A 17,427-nucleotide genomic window follows, 5' to 3' on the forward strand; every position below is an offset into this window, starting at 1 on the left:
TTTTCTTGAGATGAACTTTAATTCATCTCTAAACTATGGGCTAGTTATACTGTATATTTCAAAATATGTATTTCCTTTGTCCTACAATGACATGCATCTTTATATTTTAAGTAAACTATCAAAAACCAAAATTTTAATATTAGCATGTTGGAACTAAACCTGGGCATTAATGGGAGTAATTTTGATTTAAAATTATTCAGCATGGAATAAACCTTTACCTGTTCCTATGCAGCCTACGCATGCTGATGCAGCTACTTACTTGAGAGTTTATAACTGCCTACTGATATTTTTTAGTTGTTCTGGATTTCTCTAACAAACTATTAATTGTGTTATATTTACAGTATATTCTAAATGCTGGACAGAAGAAATACAGAATCCCTTTCATTTCTTACTTTCAATACATTATTGACTTGATGTCAGAACAGAATCGCACTGTCATGCCTCTATTCATTAACCTTTAGGAGGTGAAACTTAAGAGACAACTTGTTCCAGCCCTTCACCATTCTAGTTCAGAAATACAGAACCATTGCAGAACCACAGCCAGAAAGGGGAACCATTAACACAGCAAACAATCGGCTTGCAATTCAATGAAGAAAATAAAACAACAATTTTGTTTCTCTTTCAACAGACTATAGTGTTCACAGAAGAGGGTGTCATTGGGACTCCATTTAACCTGGTTAGGTTCTCTGTTAAAGCAGAATGTTTGAAAAAATGGGAATAAATTATTGCTTAAATTACTACCTCAAATGAAAGAGAACAATAATAATAATTGCTTACATTTATATAGCGCTTTTCTGGACACTCCACTCAAAGCGCTTTACAGGTAATGGGGACTCCCCTCCACCACCACCAGTGTGCAGCCCCACCTGGATGATGCGACAGCAGCCATAGTGCGCCAGAACGCTCACCACACATCAGCTATCAGTGGGGAGGAGAGCAGAGTAATTAAGCCAATTTATAGAGGGGGATTGTTAGGAGGCCATGATCGATAAAGGCCGATGGGAAATTTGGCCAGGACGCCGGGGTACACCCTACTCTTTTCGAGAAACACCCTGGGATTTTTAAAGACCACAGAGAGTCAGGACCTCGGTTTTACATCTCAGCCGAAGGACGTCGCCTGTTTACAGTATAGTGTCCCCGTCACTACACTGGGGAATTAGGACCCACATGAGCCGCAGGGTGAGCGCCCCCTGCTGGCCCCACTAACGCCTCTTCCAGCAGCAACCTTAGTTTTTCCCAGGAGGTCTCCCATCCAGGTACTGACCAGGCTCACACCTGCTGAGCTTCAGTGGGTTGCCAGTTGTGAGAACAGTATCAGCATAACCATTTGAAGCACTTTCCCATCTAATGTCTCACTGAGAAATGAAAAGCACACTGCTTATAGAACAATGCCAAACTCAGTGGAATACTATAACAATTACAGCATAAAGCATTACAGAATAAAGCACTTTGGAAATATGTTATTCTATGGCATAATTCAACAGTGTTCCGAGGCATCATTTAAAAATATACCATATTTCTAGGTGTATGTGTACTGTATAATGTGCCATATAGGAAGTGTGTGAGGCATAACATTTTGCACTTAGACCAAAAAGTGACATCATATCCTCTGACCATAAAACATCCTGCCACATGTCTGCAGTTGAATATTTAAGGAGAGTCTTTTTTGATAAAGGCTCCTTTTTAGCCACTCAGCTATACAGACCAGCTCTATGTAGCGTGACGGCACAGCACAGCTTACACTTAAGGGAACTGATCCAGGCAGACCGTTCACAGGCCTACCACAAACTGTTGGGTAAATTTTTTCGCCATAACATGAGCTAACTTCCCCTTTTCATGTACTCTTCTCCGAAAGTACATGGCCCCCTTCCGGGGTAATATGCCAAAATTTAAGGTGACTGTGTTTTAATCAAGTTGCTTCCAAATAATTTGTCTAAACTCCATCTGAGCTCTTTGCTCGTGGTTACCCAGGCCCAGAGACGCATCTGCCAAGCTACACCACCCTTGGCAGCATGCCACAACTCTTTCATTTACTCAGCACTAGCTTGTATGTCCCCCTCTGGGGTCATGCTCGAGGTTGAAATATGGGATCACTGAGCCCTTCGCTCACGGTATCCCAGCAACTCATGCACCAATTCCTAGCTTTCGTTGAGTTTGACACTGTCTACACCCCGCAGACCCTCACTCATAGACTTCAGGCATCAGGATACAAACAGCTGTCTCAAACTCTGCTCCCTCATTGGAAGCAGCAGTGGAAACCCTGACACCCGGTCTTTCCCTGTTGGCTGGAATGGCTCTACTGCTTTCTTTACCTTACATCAGTCTGACACGGCAATGACCTACTAGATTTTGGAGCACTGAGTCCCCTAGCGTATTAAATTTGGAGTGCTCAAATCTGAGGTGACTTTACTGAGAACACCCTGCTCCACAATCTAACACCACTTGCCTTAGCAGCTACTGGTTCACCTGATCTTCTACCAGGCTGCCCCTCAACTTCGTGTCGCCATGCGTCCATCAGATCAGACTCAGAAGTTCGTAAATCTTTCAAAGTCAATTCTGACTTCCCAGTTGCAAACCTAACCAGTTTCCTGCTTGCCTAGCTGCTCGGTATGGAAGGGCAGCCTGATGGAGACACTATGTGGGTGGTGTGATGCACAATCCACTCCTTAATGATGGACTTCAAAGTACTCATGGGGACAAGTCATCATCTCACGATCTGTGCTTCTCTACCATTTTATTCCTGATTTGTTTTGAAAGCTCCTTGGTCTTCATGGTTGACTTGTCATATCTTTCTATGAGCTGTCACTTGGAATTCTGTATCTGAGGGAACTAACAGATGTATTTAATCTGATATCAAGTTAAACCACATTGAATTCACAAGGAAACAATTTAGCTATGCTTTTGTACCTGAACCAATTTAGTATTAATGTAGGAAAGGGGCTAAATACTTAATTGAAAGATTTTTTTTGATTTTCTTTAAAAATATAATTGAATTATATACTATCACCATCTATAGCTTTACAGGTTTGGAGAATTGTGTAGATTCTAAATATAAAGTCATATTTAAAAGTTTCATTATTGCTAGCTCAGATAGCAATAGCAAAATGTAGAAACTTTGCAGAAGGGTGAATACTTTTGCAGCGCACTGTATAATAATAATAATAATAATAATAATAATAATAATAATAATAATAATAATAATTCAGGTGGGTAGCTGCGTCAGCAAGCGTAGGCTGCAAAGGAACAAGTAATAGGTTTATTCCATGCTGAAAAAAATAAGAAAGAGAACACAACGTTTCGGCCGTGGACCCTTCTTCAGGTGTGAGGCTCACACCTGAAGAAGGCTCCACGGCTGAAACGTTGTGTTCTCTTTCTTATTTTTTTCAGCATGGAATAAACCTATTACTTGTTCCATAATAATAATAATGTTTCTTTATTAGCCCTATACAATTTCTTGCATTAGGAATTCGTCTTTTCGCATACCCCAGCTTTTCTCCATGGAGACACAGACACAGACAGGGAGAGAAGCTTGGGGTCAGAGCGCAGGGTCAGCCATTGTATGGCGCCCCTGGAGCAGTTAGGGTTAAGGGCCTTGCTCAGGGGCCCAACGGAGTAGGATTAGGCCGCGGGATTTGAACCGGCAACCTTCCAGTCACAGCGCAGATCCTTAGCCACAGAGCCCCAAAATTGCAGGACTAGCCATTAAATTAATATTGTAACGAATTTCTCAGGGCATGTGCCCTCACCGCTCCACCGCCGGGGCTCGAACCCGGATCTCCGCCGTCACGCAACAGGGAGCTTGTCAGCTGAGCCAAAGGTGAACTCCCTTAATATAATATGTAGATCATTAATTATCACAACGTAAGTTATTTCCTAAAGTGTTTGCAGATAATATGCATCATAAATACCAGAGAACTATGTAAATAACACTTGCCTTTGGATAAGATGCAGGATATTTCAGTTTTCTTGCTCATTACTTTCTAGGCCTGTGAAACTTTCCTTGAAGCAGTTAACACTGATCGTACATGCAGAAAGAAAATAGCCCAAGGATGTTTTAGGGATTTTAAAGGACATCTTGTATAGACTGAAAACCTTGAGAAAAGCGTGTAATCCTTTGCCATTTGTGAATATTACCACTAGTCATTAAAACTTGTCTATGCTTAGGAATGATTTGACTATACGACAGTTTGCATTTGATCAGACTGCCTAAGGGCAACTAAACAATCACAGAGTTTCAAAGTACATCTTTTCTAATAATGTGCTTTGTAACATTTTCCCTTAGGGAGCTAAATGAAAATGGACAGTACTGAAAGTATGTGCAGATAACACTCAGAAATTCCTCTGATGTTCAGAGGGAATTTGTCACTATCCTGTTACATTTGTCAATAACTATCCAAAAGGATAAGGGAACTTGAAACAAAATGTCTTTAGGACATCCTTATGATGTAAAACGAGAGAAATCTAACTTCACAAATAAAATGATTATCTGATAGCTATGTGCAGTCGCTTATGAGAAAATGTAACTATTCCTTGGAAAACCTTCATGACTGTGGACCACACAGCGAGAAGGAAAGTTAATAAGTAGACATGCTGCATAATTTCCAAACTTATTGAGACATTGAAGCGTAAACTGGGATTTTCCCTATGAATCCCACTAATTATCATTTCTTAGGAACAATAAAACACGATGAGTACATTGCTTATTTTATTTTTAATTAAGTCAATACAGGTCTACTTTATTCTAAGCTCAATAAAACAAATCAATAATGTTTAAATCTCTTAATTTTGAAGAAGCAAAAGTATTAGGACAATTGACTGACAGGTGCGTCTTTTTGGTGAGGTATTTGTTATTGGGCAGTTGTGTATTCAACTGAAAAAACGAAGAACTGTTAACAAAAAGTTGGCAAATCTGAAGATTAAAGAATAGAAAAAATATTTAATTACAACACAGAGATAAGGCTCTATATCTAATATACTTAAGAAAACATAGGTATAATTACCAATCAGCCAAGACTAGGTTGGCCAAGAAAAACATCTGCAATTCACGACAGGAAAAACTCAGAGCTATCAAGAAAAACTCTAAACCAACTGCCAGTGTAATTACCAACAACGTCCAGAGTGCAAGGGTGAAGGTAAAAACATAGTTCCCCTAAAGACTATGGAATTACAAAGACTACACTGCACAAAGTAAACCTCTCATCATAAGAGAAGTCAGAGTAAAATCTACACCCAAGGTGACCAATAGGATAAAAAAAGTAGAAAGTCTTAGATGCGCCAAGTCAATCTCCATTGTTAAAATCCAATTAAGCATGAGTTTTACATAATAAAGAAAAAAAAAACTGAGTCAGAACACCTGTGCCAAATATGTCAAATATGTCTGTACTTATTGGACTCAGGTATGGGCATACTGTATAATTCACCAAACACATCAACAAAATACAGATGTGAAAGAAGAAAAAAAGAAAATGCAGAAATGATATTTCAAAGATGTCTATATATTTGTTAACCATAGACTAAAATTTAGTGTTTTAAGTTTGCTTTTACAGGAAGGAGACAATCTGAGTTCTTTGAAAACACATGAAAGAATACCCTGAATCCTAACATTGAGGTGTGTTAAAATCAAATGACTCACATTCTGAAGAATTTATGTTCTACACTGTACATCACCTTACATTCTTCACAAGTTAAATTAGTTCAAAGTCAACATTTTACTTTATCAGTTGACTGTGCAAGAAGCAATGGAAAGTTCTGACAGTCTCTAAAAAACCCTTTAATTTAAAATGGTAATTTAACAGGAAACAAAATAATGCTAGCGTAAAAAGGGAGTAGCCTGATTTGGAGGATAATTTTGGGTGATTGCAATTATCTATAGATCTGCAATATTCTTCCACAGCCAAGAAAATATCACATTTTCACTACATTTGAAATTTAGGTGTTTAGACTTACTAAACAACAAAATGTATTAATTTTTTTATTAATTAATAATGTCTTATTTACATACTGTATGAGTCTGGAAAAATATTTGTTTGATATCAACAATGATGTCAGCAGCCTCTTTCAAACAAATTGCTTCTTGAAACCAAGATGTAACACATCTTATCACTTAAACTCAGGTGGGTTAAATTTTGTTTATCATGATCAAAACGATGCCGACTATTTAAAGTAATTTTCAAGGGTAGCCTTTAGAACGAGACTTTTGAGCTTTAACAAGCAACAGTCAAAACACCATACACAACAGAGGAGACACAAACAATACTATACCCTAACACAAGACAGACCTACTGCAAATAAGTCATATCCAAGGCTCACAACTGAACCATGGTTTGGAAATGTAATATTACTGGCGTGTTGATCCTTTTTCCCTACCCACTTCCTTTAATTTTGAAAACCAAAAGATCCTCTGACAGTCTGACTTTTTTGCAGATCTTTCAATTGTTCCGGTTCCAGAACAATGAAGAGTTCTCAGTTTTGCTTGTTCTTAAATTCTTGTCAGCCATTCTTGTGATGCTACAGATACAGTTTACTGGTTTTCTTAAAAAATGTAACAGCATTCTTGCTATTTCATAGTAAAATTAGTGAGACATTTTATATTTTCTATCAAATGAATGGTATGGATATATTTAGTGGCATAATATTCCCTGAACTTGATGTGATGAAATGAAGCACCTACAACCACCCATAGCTGTACAGTAATGAAGCTGAGTCGTACCTTAAATTGCAGAACAGAATGGGCCTAGTTATTGGCAACAGGAAAAAGACAATAATAACTGAGGGTAAATACTTCCTCTGGAGAGAGATGGGTTTCAAATGTTTGAATCTTTTCATTCTGAAGCCACGTGCAACGTATGTAGAGATGTTACAGAATGTAAAACGTAGAGGAAAACAAAAAAAAGCTTGTTAAATTAAAGCTCTTTTGTTCCTTTACATTATTATAATTCTTTATGCACTACAAAATGCTTAAGAAAGACTAAACACCAAAATCAGCATTGTATTAAACAACAAAACCAGCACCTCCCATGTTGACAGATCTAAAAATGACTCCTATAAGAATTTTGATGATTAACATTATAGAGTATACAGAATTGAAAACCTTATAACTTTACATCACACACACCTGAGGTTTAATAACCACATTTCCAAATTCCAGGGTCACAGTGGCCTGGAGCCTATCCCAGCAAGCTTAGCGTGCAAGGCAGGACACTCTGGACAGGACCCCCGTCCATCACAGGGCACACACAGACACAAAAACAAATACTGTACACTCACACCATGGACAATTTTCCCTGAAGGCAATCCTCCCAGCATGTCTTTGGACTGCGAGAGGAAATCAGAAAATCTAGAGGAAACCTTTGCCAACACGGGGAGAACATACTAACTCCACACAGACAGCACCCCAGGGACTGGGTCCCAGCGCTGCGAGGCAGCTACGCTAACCACTGTGTTACTGTGCCTCCCCAAAACCTACATAGCACAAAGACATTTTTCTATGTATGGAACAGTTTGAGCATTTGTTAAGAAAGAAGTCATTCCAACCTGTTTTATATTATAATTACTATTATTTCGTTTCAGCGTAGTTCTCAGCAAGCCACAAACTTGCAGATCTGTATAGTGCTTTGTTTTGGGGATAGATCTCAACAACAATATGGCACAGAAGATAGGGAAGCTGACCTTTAGAGAGAGTAGGTGGAGTGCACTAACAAATGAAACTTTAAAAAGCTCCCCAGCAAGAAATACCTGCATTATTATACAGAAGCATCACAAGAGATCAAATTTGCATGGTTTTCTGTTTGTAGAACACTGTATGTGGTGCAATGATTTTCTTCCTCATAACACACAGAATTATGATATCAAATAATTTGAATTTTAAAGAAGTATTGTTTTTTCCATCATGATTCTAGTAGTAGTTTGAATGCAGAATCTGAACCTATTGCATTCTCTCTACATAATTTACAGTTTATAGTTTTCCTGGCTAAAACATTCCTAAATGTCTCAGTTATACCTTTCTATTACAAAACTGTGCACACTGGTTGGATTAATTCCAAGTTTAAAATAGTTAACAATTTTGTGCTTTAAAAGCATTTCAGTAAAAGCACATATTATAAAGAACGTCAAAGCTTTTTCTTAATATTCAATCTTTAACCATTTTCCTCTTCTGACGAAATACTGCACTACAGTGTATGTTGACACTGTAACCAGCTGGAGAAACAACTCCTCCTAGTGGCCAAAAACCCTTAGACACAAACCAGAACATTTGCGAAAGCGTTTAGCTTGATGTTTTTTTTTCCAGTGTAAAGATAAGGTGCTTACCATGACTTTCATCCATGTGTAAAATAAGCTTTAAAAAATATCAGTGGTATAAATAAATCAAAAGTGTATGTTTTTCCATAAATCACAAAATCAGAACACTCTGCATGTGAGGCTTTTTTTTGTGGTTTTGACAGGCTTGGCTGTTTTTTTAAAGAACAATTTATTCCTAACATTCGGAAAACATAGACCTGCTGCCCCCGATGCTGGTGAATTTGCCTGTCCTCTCAAGTAAAACGAATGCAGATCCCAGTAAACAACAAATAAAAAACGAAACACATATAAATATAACAAAATAACAGAAAGGGTTATTACATACCTGGTCAAAATCAGCATTTCGAGGCAGAAAATAAACAATGTTATCTGAAATCAGTTTGGACAATCTGAAAATTTCAAAAGTAAAACTGTTAAGGAAAACACAATTTTACCATGCTTACACCATGGATTGTAATGCAGCTTCTCGTTGCTAATGTTTCTTTCTTAATATATCGGTATATAAAATGCAGTTCCTCTTAGGGGATTGAGTAAGCTAAGAATAAATGTTTATATGAAATGTATAAAATGTACAAAATAATCACAAAACAAGGAAAAGAGTACATTTAAACTGATAAGTGTTGTTTGTTGTATACTATTGGGGCATAGTTAAGTTACTGGAATGATATGTCCTTATTTCAAAAAGTTTCCTGGAATCTTTAATGTCACTGACAGTCAGAATTCACCATCTCAGCCGATCAACACTATTTCTAGCAGCACATAGGAAATCCACACTGAATGATGAAGCAGGCCCAGTGCAGCAGCTGCTTTTTGTGGCGTCTATCCACCTATCCTTTCTTTGTAGCGGACTGACAGATTAAAAGGTGATAATCCTCATGTACTTCCATGTATTTCCAAGAGCTGTAGCGTTTGCAGGTCGATGTGTTAATGTACAATTGGAATTATGTCCATTCAGTAGCTTTGTCATGATAAAGGTATTATATGACATTAGATGCAAAACATGGGTGACTATGAAATAAGTGTAATACATGCCAAACACTGCTGAATTTGACAGCTTTCAAGTGAAAAAAGCAATGAAACCAAGCAAAGCCCTGCTCTGAAAACAAAGGGGATTTTCATTGTTTCTTTTCATAATGAGTTTTTCCACTTTTTTATGTGTGTCTCTTTTAAAAAAGGAACCTTTGTAATAACTATGATTTTTTATTTTTTATGCATACTCTGCTTTAAAAATAGAGCAAACTTTGCATTGCCAATTCTTAATGTGCTAGATGAATTTCCATTTGTCGTAAACTACTGGAATGCTGGTTACATCGCTCTGAAGTAATTGTAATACATACTGACAGCTAGAGGAATGCAGAACGGGAAATGGAGAACAAGAACAAGAGACTGCAGAACAAGAAAAATGACTGAGATTATCTGATGCTGTTGAGCAAATTGTGTTGCTAAGAAACAAATGCAGCAAAAAACATAAAAGAACACTGTGTACAAAGAACAGGATTTAAAAAAAAAATCAATGGTGACAATGTTTAAAACCGGGCAAAACAATAGTACTGAAAATCCACTGGTAAAGGCATTTAAGCCTTCAGCTCCCTCTCTCAGACTTTTTGTATTTTAACATAACCAAAAGAAGCTTTCATATAGCAGATGCAGCCTACATTTTCAGAAATAGCACCTGTTAAGGGAAGTTTAGTTTTGTTAAAAGAATGGACTTTATCTTAATAAAAGGATATCCATCTGGAGACATCATGGTCTTAATATCAAAAACATCAGCTGTCAGGTAGTCTGGGCCCCCCCATGGGGGACTGAGGAACACAATATCCGCTTTTATGTCCACAGCCAGCTCCATGAAGTCCCCCTGGATGAACTCAATCTGTTGTGCTACTCCATACACCTTTGCGTTGTTCTGAGCCAGGGCTATCCGAACAGGATCGATGTCAACGGCAATAACTGTAAAACATTCAAATCAAGCCGGTGTGCATCATTAAAGCCGAAGACAGTTAGTTACCAACAGTTCATACCTCTCATATACTGGTCTGACTTGTGAATGCCTTAAACAATAAGAGCATTTCTGCTTTCTTAAAATCCTAAAACAGGATAAGATGCATTTTTACTTAGGGCTTACAAAGGTCCTGTCCAACAATCACGAAATTGTAAATGTAACTGTTAATGACAGTACTGCGTTTCCTAAGATTTCAAAACTGTTATAGATGGTATACATGCTGATTAATTCATATACCTGAACCTTTTCATATACCCTTTTACACTCCATTTGCCTTGACTGGACAGCAACAAAAAGAAAAAAGAAACTAAGAAGTTGCCATGGGGTATAGTTTTATACATGATAAAAAAAACAGCATGCTGGGTTACAATGAAAAAGCACAGAAAAACAATTGAGGCAATAAAAATGAAATTCAACATCTGGATCTGAAAAGGAATAGACATTTCACGTCATACTCCCAGGACCCAATAAATAACACAAGAATACACAGTTCCTAAAAACTGGCATTATGATAGAAAAATGTTTCTGAATGACAGAAGAAATTCAGCTTATATACAGTATAGCCTACATCAATGCCTGTGTAAATAACCATGATATACACTGCAGTATTAGGTTATATCAATGCAAATTCTTTACACACACGTGAGTCCACAAGTTGCTGGAGACAGCAGAAGGCATGTAATGCATTATTTTACATTACGCTGCACAATGAAGAACTAAATTTAAAGACAATTACATTCTATCCTAATGTGTGATGTCCAAGTAGCTATCGCAAAACTGAGTCCCTGCTAGCACTTTGACTGTCATTTCAAATCGGGTCATAACAGAATGAAAAACAACAGAACGTCTTGATTAAAAAGTACAACACTCTCGGTGATTGTACAAATATATTAAAATGATGTATTTTGATACAAGAATATAACATCTCATTTTGATAAAAGATTTTCATTAACAATTCCTGAAGAACAGGTGCTAAATTTCTGCACTGTGTCTCTTTTATAATTCCAGACATGGTATAAATCTTCAAAAAAAATATTTTCATCCACCCTTGAATGTACAGTGCTGCCGAAATATCACATAAAAGTACCTCTTTTTCCCGTCAAAGCAAACTGGATAGCATTGCCTCCTACACCGCAGAAAGCATCTACAATGACATCGGAGTGGAAGCTGTTTTGGACTCGCAGAGCAATGTGCTTCGCAATCTTCTCAGGAGTGACAGAAAACCAGCCCTCTGAGGAAGAGAAGGGGAAAAAGCTACACTTAGAAAAATGATCAATTGCCTTTCATTGAAGCCTCTTTTATAGACAACTTCTCACACAACGCTACAAGCCAAACATAAATGGGAAGATTTATTTTGTTCAAAGACGTATAAATCATTATTGGTATGGTGGAGCTCCCAAAATGGCAGAACACCAAAATTAAATATTTTATTCTAAAATAATTATAGCTGCCTTGAATACAAGGTTTAGAATCTGCAGATGCTTGTTTCACCTTCATACAAATATTTTGATTTTGTGGTATCACTGACATGTTCTCTAGCCTTAAACATCAGTAGTTTGAACTTGAACACGTCACAACTTAACCATAGATGTTTAGTCAAAATCATAAAATAATGACAAACCTGGGAACAATATTTCACAACAGGAGTACTGTCTGCTGATGATTCATATGGAGAAGGAGTTACTCAAATCTAAAATATAATCTATTACTTCTAGGAAATAGTTCCTATGACCTTTAGGTTCTTATAGAACCATCACTATTTTAACAATAAATGTATTTCCTGTGATAAGCTCAACAGCAACGTAACAGTAACGCTGACATTGTTCTAAAAGCTGTAGCAATCCACAAAAGATAATCTTCTTATAAATGTATGGATTGTTAAAGATTAAAGAATCATTTCGAAGAATAAGGGAAAGGCTTTAGGATATTTTTAATTGTCAGAAAAAAAACCCTATCTGCACAGAACAACTGTCGACTATGTAACTAAGCAACAGTCACATCTTATTTTACTACCACGAAAAGGGGCAGACGCATTTTATAATTCATTATTTCCCTTGCTTATCAACTAATGGAAAAGGGGCGTAGGTGGCGAGGCAAAGATCCCGATAGTGATAGTGAATAACCATTTATCATACATTTTAGTGATTAGGAGAAAGGGGAAGAAAGACACAGCTACACATTATGCAACACTGTTGTGCTCTGTGCTGCTGGAATGTGGTCACGTAAGATGAGCCACAGAAAGGGCAGAAGGTGAGGTCCCAGGGCCCGATAACTGTAGCCTAGTATAGTCAGGTTGCCATCAATCACTGCCAGTGGATTTCTGTAGCGACTCAACACTCTGCCCAAAGCAGCACACTTGAATCTCCCCATCTACTGGTCTGTTGCACACAACAATTAGTGCATCATTGAGCATGTATGTGTCACTATTAGAGTGATGTGTTTCTGCTGATACTCATATATCAAAGCATGTATCCGATCTTTCACTCAAATAACTGTATGTGTCAACACTTAAAACACAGAACGTCACTATACAGAAGATTTTTTTTTATTTATTGGCTCTTACAAAGTACCTCCAAATGGGATTTTCTACCAGTAAATTGTGGTGTGCGCAAATACTGAGACTTACAAGGGACAAAATTCCTAAGAAACTGATCTCATTTTTATTTACCAGCGAGACCTGTACCATCTGCTTTTATTTTCTTCACGCCATTTCCATTTTCTTGCCTCTTATATTTGGACTTTCCTTTGAGAGCACAACACCTGCCAGCTCATCCCAGGGGAGGTACTTCCTTCTCTCCAGCTCGTTTTAATCATTCTTTGCTCGGTAAACATAAATCTTGAGCATTTATGTTTTGATTAAAATATTTACTTCCCAAAAATGTGTATACAGTATATCATTGGTGATTAATCAATACAGGATATCATTGGTAGGAGTGAATACTTTTGGAAGGTACTGAACATACATCACATGAAAGTTGATGGCAGATGTGGTTTGTGTTTTGCCTGTTTTGAAATTATGCTATTGTAGTTTTCTAATTTTGTGATCTGACTCTTTCACCGTGATTACACTCACCTTTTGCTTTTATTTGTCACTGCTCCCATCTTCTTTTATGACCATTCAAATAAAGTATTTAGATCTAAAATTATATGTATTCATCAGTTTCCTTAAGTTCACAGTATGTACTGCATAGGTATAGCATATAATTGCAGGGTCAAGAGCTACAAATAAGTTTTTGAGAGATTTTGTCTTTTGTTACTTGGAAAATGTAACTCCTGCCATGCGTGATTCCCAAATAGACAGTCTTAGGGGGTACATAAATCAAGGGTTACTCCACAAAACTACTAGATCTAAACAATACTTCATAATTCCTTTTTTTATTTTATGTTTTTATATGCGACTTTTCTAAAATTCTGTGTCTCCCCCGTTAATGGCTGGACAACGGCCAAGAAACGTTGGTTTATGGCAGCAGAGCAAAAAAACGAAAGAGATGCGTGACTGAAAGAAGGGTGTGAAGGAGCAGATACAGAGGGGGTAGTGAGGGCAGAACAAGCTGAAAGAGGCCGGGGTGGGGGGTGAGGAGGGGGGTAAGAGGGTCACTGCAGAGGTCTGAGACTTAGGAGCAGAAGAAGTTCGGAAGGCTGTTGGATGAGACAGATGTAGGGGGAAGAGGGATGTGAGAGGAAGAGAAAAGGGAGAAGAGTTTACAAGGACTGCTGGCAGAAGACGGGATGATAGATTGAAAATCGCTTGACAGAGCTGAGTGCTGAAGCAAGCATGAAAGATACCTACAACAGAACGTTTGGAATACGGGAGGCTTATGAATCACTATTGAACAACATGGAGAATATAATAAAAAACACACTTTATGGATGACACCCTTCTGAGTCCTCATGGAGCCTCATGTTTTAGACAGGCTGGCAAAAAGATATTTCTCTTTAAAAAAAAAAACCTGACAAACATTTTTAACTTGGAAAATGACAACTTGTGAAGGCACACAAATGATTTACTCTTCAGAGTCCAGTGACATGAATTATGTTGCAACTATCATTTTACTGTTGTCAGCACATCTTCCAGGAGATTCTCTCAACTCAAAATCACTGTGCATACACAGAAAGCTTCAACAGGACACATCATTTTTCATTTTCGATCTTTTGACATCAACATGATGGTAGTTAACCTCCTTCATATATTTATACACACACACATATATATATATAATTCTTACATTCATTGACAAGTGGGTTTAACTGAATTGACAAACTTGACCAGATTCCAAAAAAGGATATAACAGTTATTTTGTGGTAAACTGATAGAATGGAATTCCTAAATGTGTTTTGGATGTGGTTACAGCTGCAGTTGCAATTGACAATTGGCAAAAAAACAAAAATGGAAGACCAAAACTGGTCTATTTCCAGAACTTGAACAGATCTTCTCAAGTGATAATTTCATCAGAAATACAGTAGCTCCGTCTCATTATTTTTGGTCACACTCACTTCCTTTCCTTTAAGGTACATTATATTCTCTCTGAAGTCTACGTTTTTCTTAGCGTGAAAGAAAAAGGTTCTTAAAAAAGATTCAACAAATTTGATCATTTGAAATCTCATTCCTGCTGCTCTTAAAGAACAACGACTCCAACAAAAACATAAATACTACAAAAAAAATTAACATGATTGAAATTTGTTTCTATGTTTTCTTTTGTTTCTGTGTTTGATACCCTTCACGCTGTGTGCTAAGTCATCAGTTGACTCAGACGATGAGCACTTACCATAATCGAGCTTGATGCCCTTGTCGAACCTCGAGAAAAGTCGGTATCTCTGCGCCCAGTATTTTGCCAGTTCAGGCTTGGCTGCTATTTCAGGTGGCACTTTGTGGGCCTTCTTTTTTCTCCTCTTCTTCTCCTTTCTGGAAACCTTTGAACTTTCCGCTGGAAGGTAAAAGACAACCGTTAATCTTTCTGTGCTAAATTCATATTTCCCATCTACCAACTATATATCCAACAACATACATATTCATTTATCATGTACTTATCATGCTCAGCATTTGCATTGTAAAAACACGTTTCAAAGGGTGCTTTACTAAATAGTGTATTTAAAAATAACACCTGAAATACGTGTAGTCGTAGTTTTTCCCAAAAATACTCTCAAATATTTGCATGTAAAATTGGAATGCAGGATGTCAACTCCAATGCAAACTCATAACTTACTCATTTCTTCCAAGGTAATTCTTAAATAACAGAATATAATATGCATCACTCTCTTTTGTATTTGTTCAGCATTTTTTCCATATTATATTAATATTAATTCATTTTCTGACTGCTTAACCCCATTCAGGGCTGTGGGGAGCCAGAGCGGATCCCGGCACGCAATGGAATACACCCTGGATAGGATACTCGTCCACAGCAGGGCAGACAAAGACACACACACACACACACACACACCAGGGCCTATGAACCTATAGTATGTCTTTAAACTGGGAGGAAGCAGAAGCATCTGGAAAAAACCCATGTAAACACAGGGAGAACGTACTAATACACTATCAATATAATACCGAAATGGAACAATCTTTTATGTTAATACATATAATAAAAGAAAACTGGAACCATATCTACGTGCTTATCAGACAATCCATATTCTGAGCAGTGTTCTCTTGATTCTGTCACTCTCTCTCCCTCCTCATATTATATTCAACATACTCTTGCCTTAGTCTTTTAGTACATTTACAGCCACCCCCTGCCAACAACATATTTCTTCCTGACTCTGGTCCACACCCCTTGTCTCCTGACTGGGCGTTATTTACTCATGTTCTCACCAACTGAGTCTTTATCTGCTTCAGGCAGAAGATAGGCTGGTATTTCCAGCGACGATGGCTCTCTCTCGAATCTGTTCACTTCAGTCTTTGCGCTGGTCTCTTCTTCAGACTCGCTGCTTCCAGCCAGCTCTACCTCGAGAGACCTTTCCGCCTCATCACTCCCCTGAACCTCTTTTAAAAATTTCTGAACCTGAAAAGTCAACATTATAAAAAGAACAATGATATTTTCTTGCAATACACACATGTAAATACTTATGCAACTGAAGAATATTTTATTTTGTACGGTCCCCCCCCGAAAATAATTCCTAAAACACTGTCTATTCAAATCACATACAAAGAAAAATAACAATGCATAAATATGTTACAACGAGGGATACTCTGTAATATGTTGTGACTTTGTATATACCGAAACCCTATAGATACCAAGAAGCATTATAAGCACAATTCTCTGAGAATAATAATGGCTTGATTACACAAAATCCATGACAAATATATTGCTTGGTTAATCTTAAGAATAAAAGACGCAGAGGGAACACCCATAGTCCATGCTGGTATGGGTTGGATGTGAAGTAAGCAATGTCATGAGGACATACCGTGATCACCAATGCCTAGTAATGCCTTATATCAAGAGGTATCAAACCAAAGTTTTCATATGTCTGTGGGCAGGTTTCCAATGATACTGAAAGACGTGCAAAAACTCTGAGATGTTTTGTGGCTGAGGATATTGCCGACGATCACGCTAACTGTAACCTGTTACACAGATGTTCAGTTGAGTTAGTAATAGGTGACTATAAAGTCCATGAAAGCTTGGGTATTAACAAAAAAAAAGGCCAGCATAACCCTGGATCTGCCAAAACGAGCAGTCTGTGTGTGCCTGGTTCTATTAACAGTGCAAAGAAGAATGGCCCCCAAGATGTTGTCTATATAGGCAGTGAAAATACCCAGTGGAACCACAAGTTCTGATTAGAATAATTTACGTAACTGCTATTTAAGTTCATATTTACAATGTTACCCAGGCCAAGACTTTAAGATGATGTGCAATTAAACCAGCATTCTGTACACCATGTACCTAGCTCCTTACCACATTTTGTGCAGATGAATGACAGAACTCACTTACGTATTGTTGTATAGGACTGTCACATGCACAACAGACATACATCCTGACATCCTTGCATTGAATGACTGAAATTCACGCCCAATAGCATTCATTGCACACCTTTCAAAAATTTTAGAAACAGAGGCAGAGATCTTTTTCCACCAACAAAAACATTGTCTTAGCTTTCACTTTTAATTCAGATTGGTGACAAATGACATGAGAATT

The 17,427-nt window shown here is 37.6% G+C and overlaps 1 protein-coding gene across 1 annotated transcript in view; it reads right to left on the bottom strand.

Moving 5' to 3' along the window:
* Positions 1-17,427, bottom strand: part of tgs1 (trimethylguanosine synthase 1) — a 49,614-nt gene that overhangs the window by 8,050 nt on the left and 24,137 nt on the right. Inside the window, exons 9-13 of the mRNA XM_088642427.1 lie at positions 16,107-16,296; positions 15,064-15,222; positions 11,385-11,528; positions 10,029-10,245; positions 8,624-8,702 (exon numbers count right to left, since the gene is read on the bottom strand). Coding sequence (XP_088498553.1) covers positions 8,624-8,702; positions 10,029-10,245; positions 11,385-11,528; positions 15,064-15,222; positions 16,107-16,296 — 789 coding nt within the window. The remainder of the gene's footprint in view (positions 1-8,623; positions 8,703-10,028; positions 10,246-11,384; positions 11,529-15,063; positions 15,223-16,106; positions 16,297-17,427) is intronic.

Source organism: Lepisosteus platostomus, chromosome 8 (assembly GCF_059453375.1).
Source record: "Lepisosteus platostomus isolate fLepPlt1 chromosome 8, fLepPlt1.hap1, whole genome shotgun sequence".
In the NCBI taxonomy this organism is placed as follows: domain Eukaryota; kingdom Metazoa; phylum Chordata; class Actinopteri; order Semionotiformes; family Lepisosteidae; genus Lepisosteus; species Lepisosteus platostomus.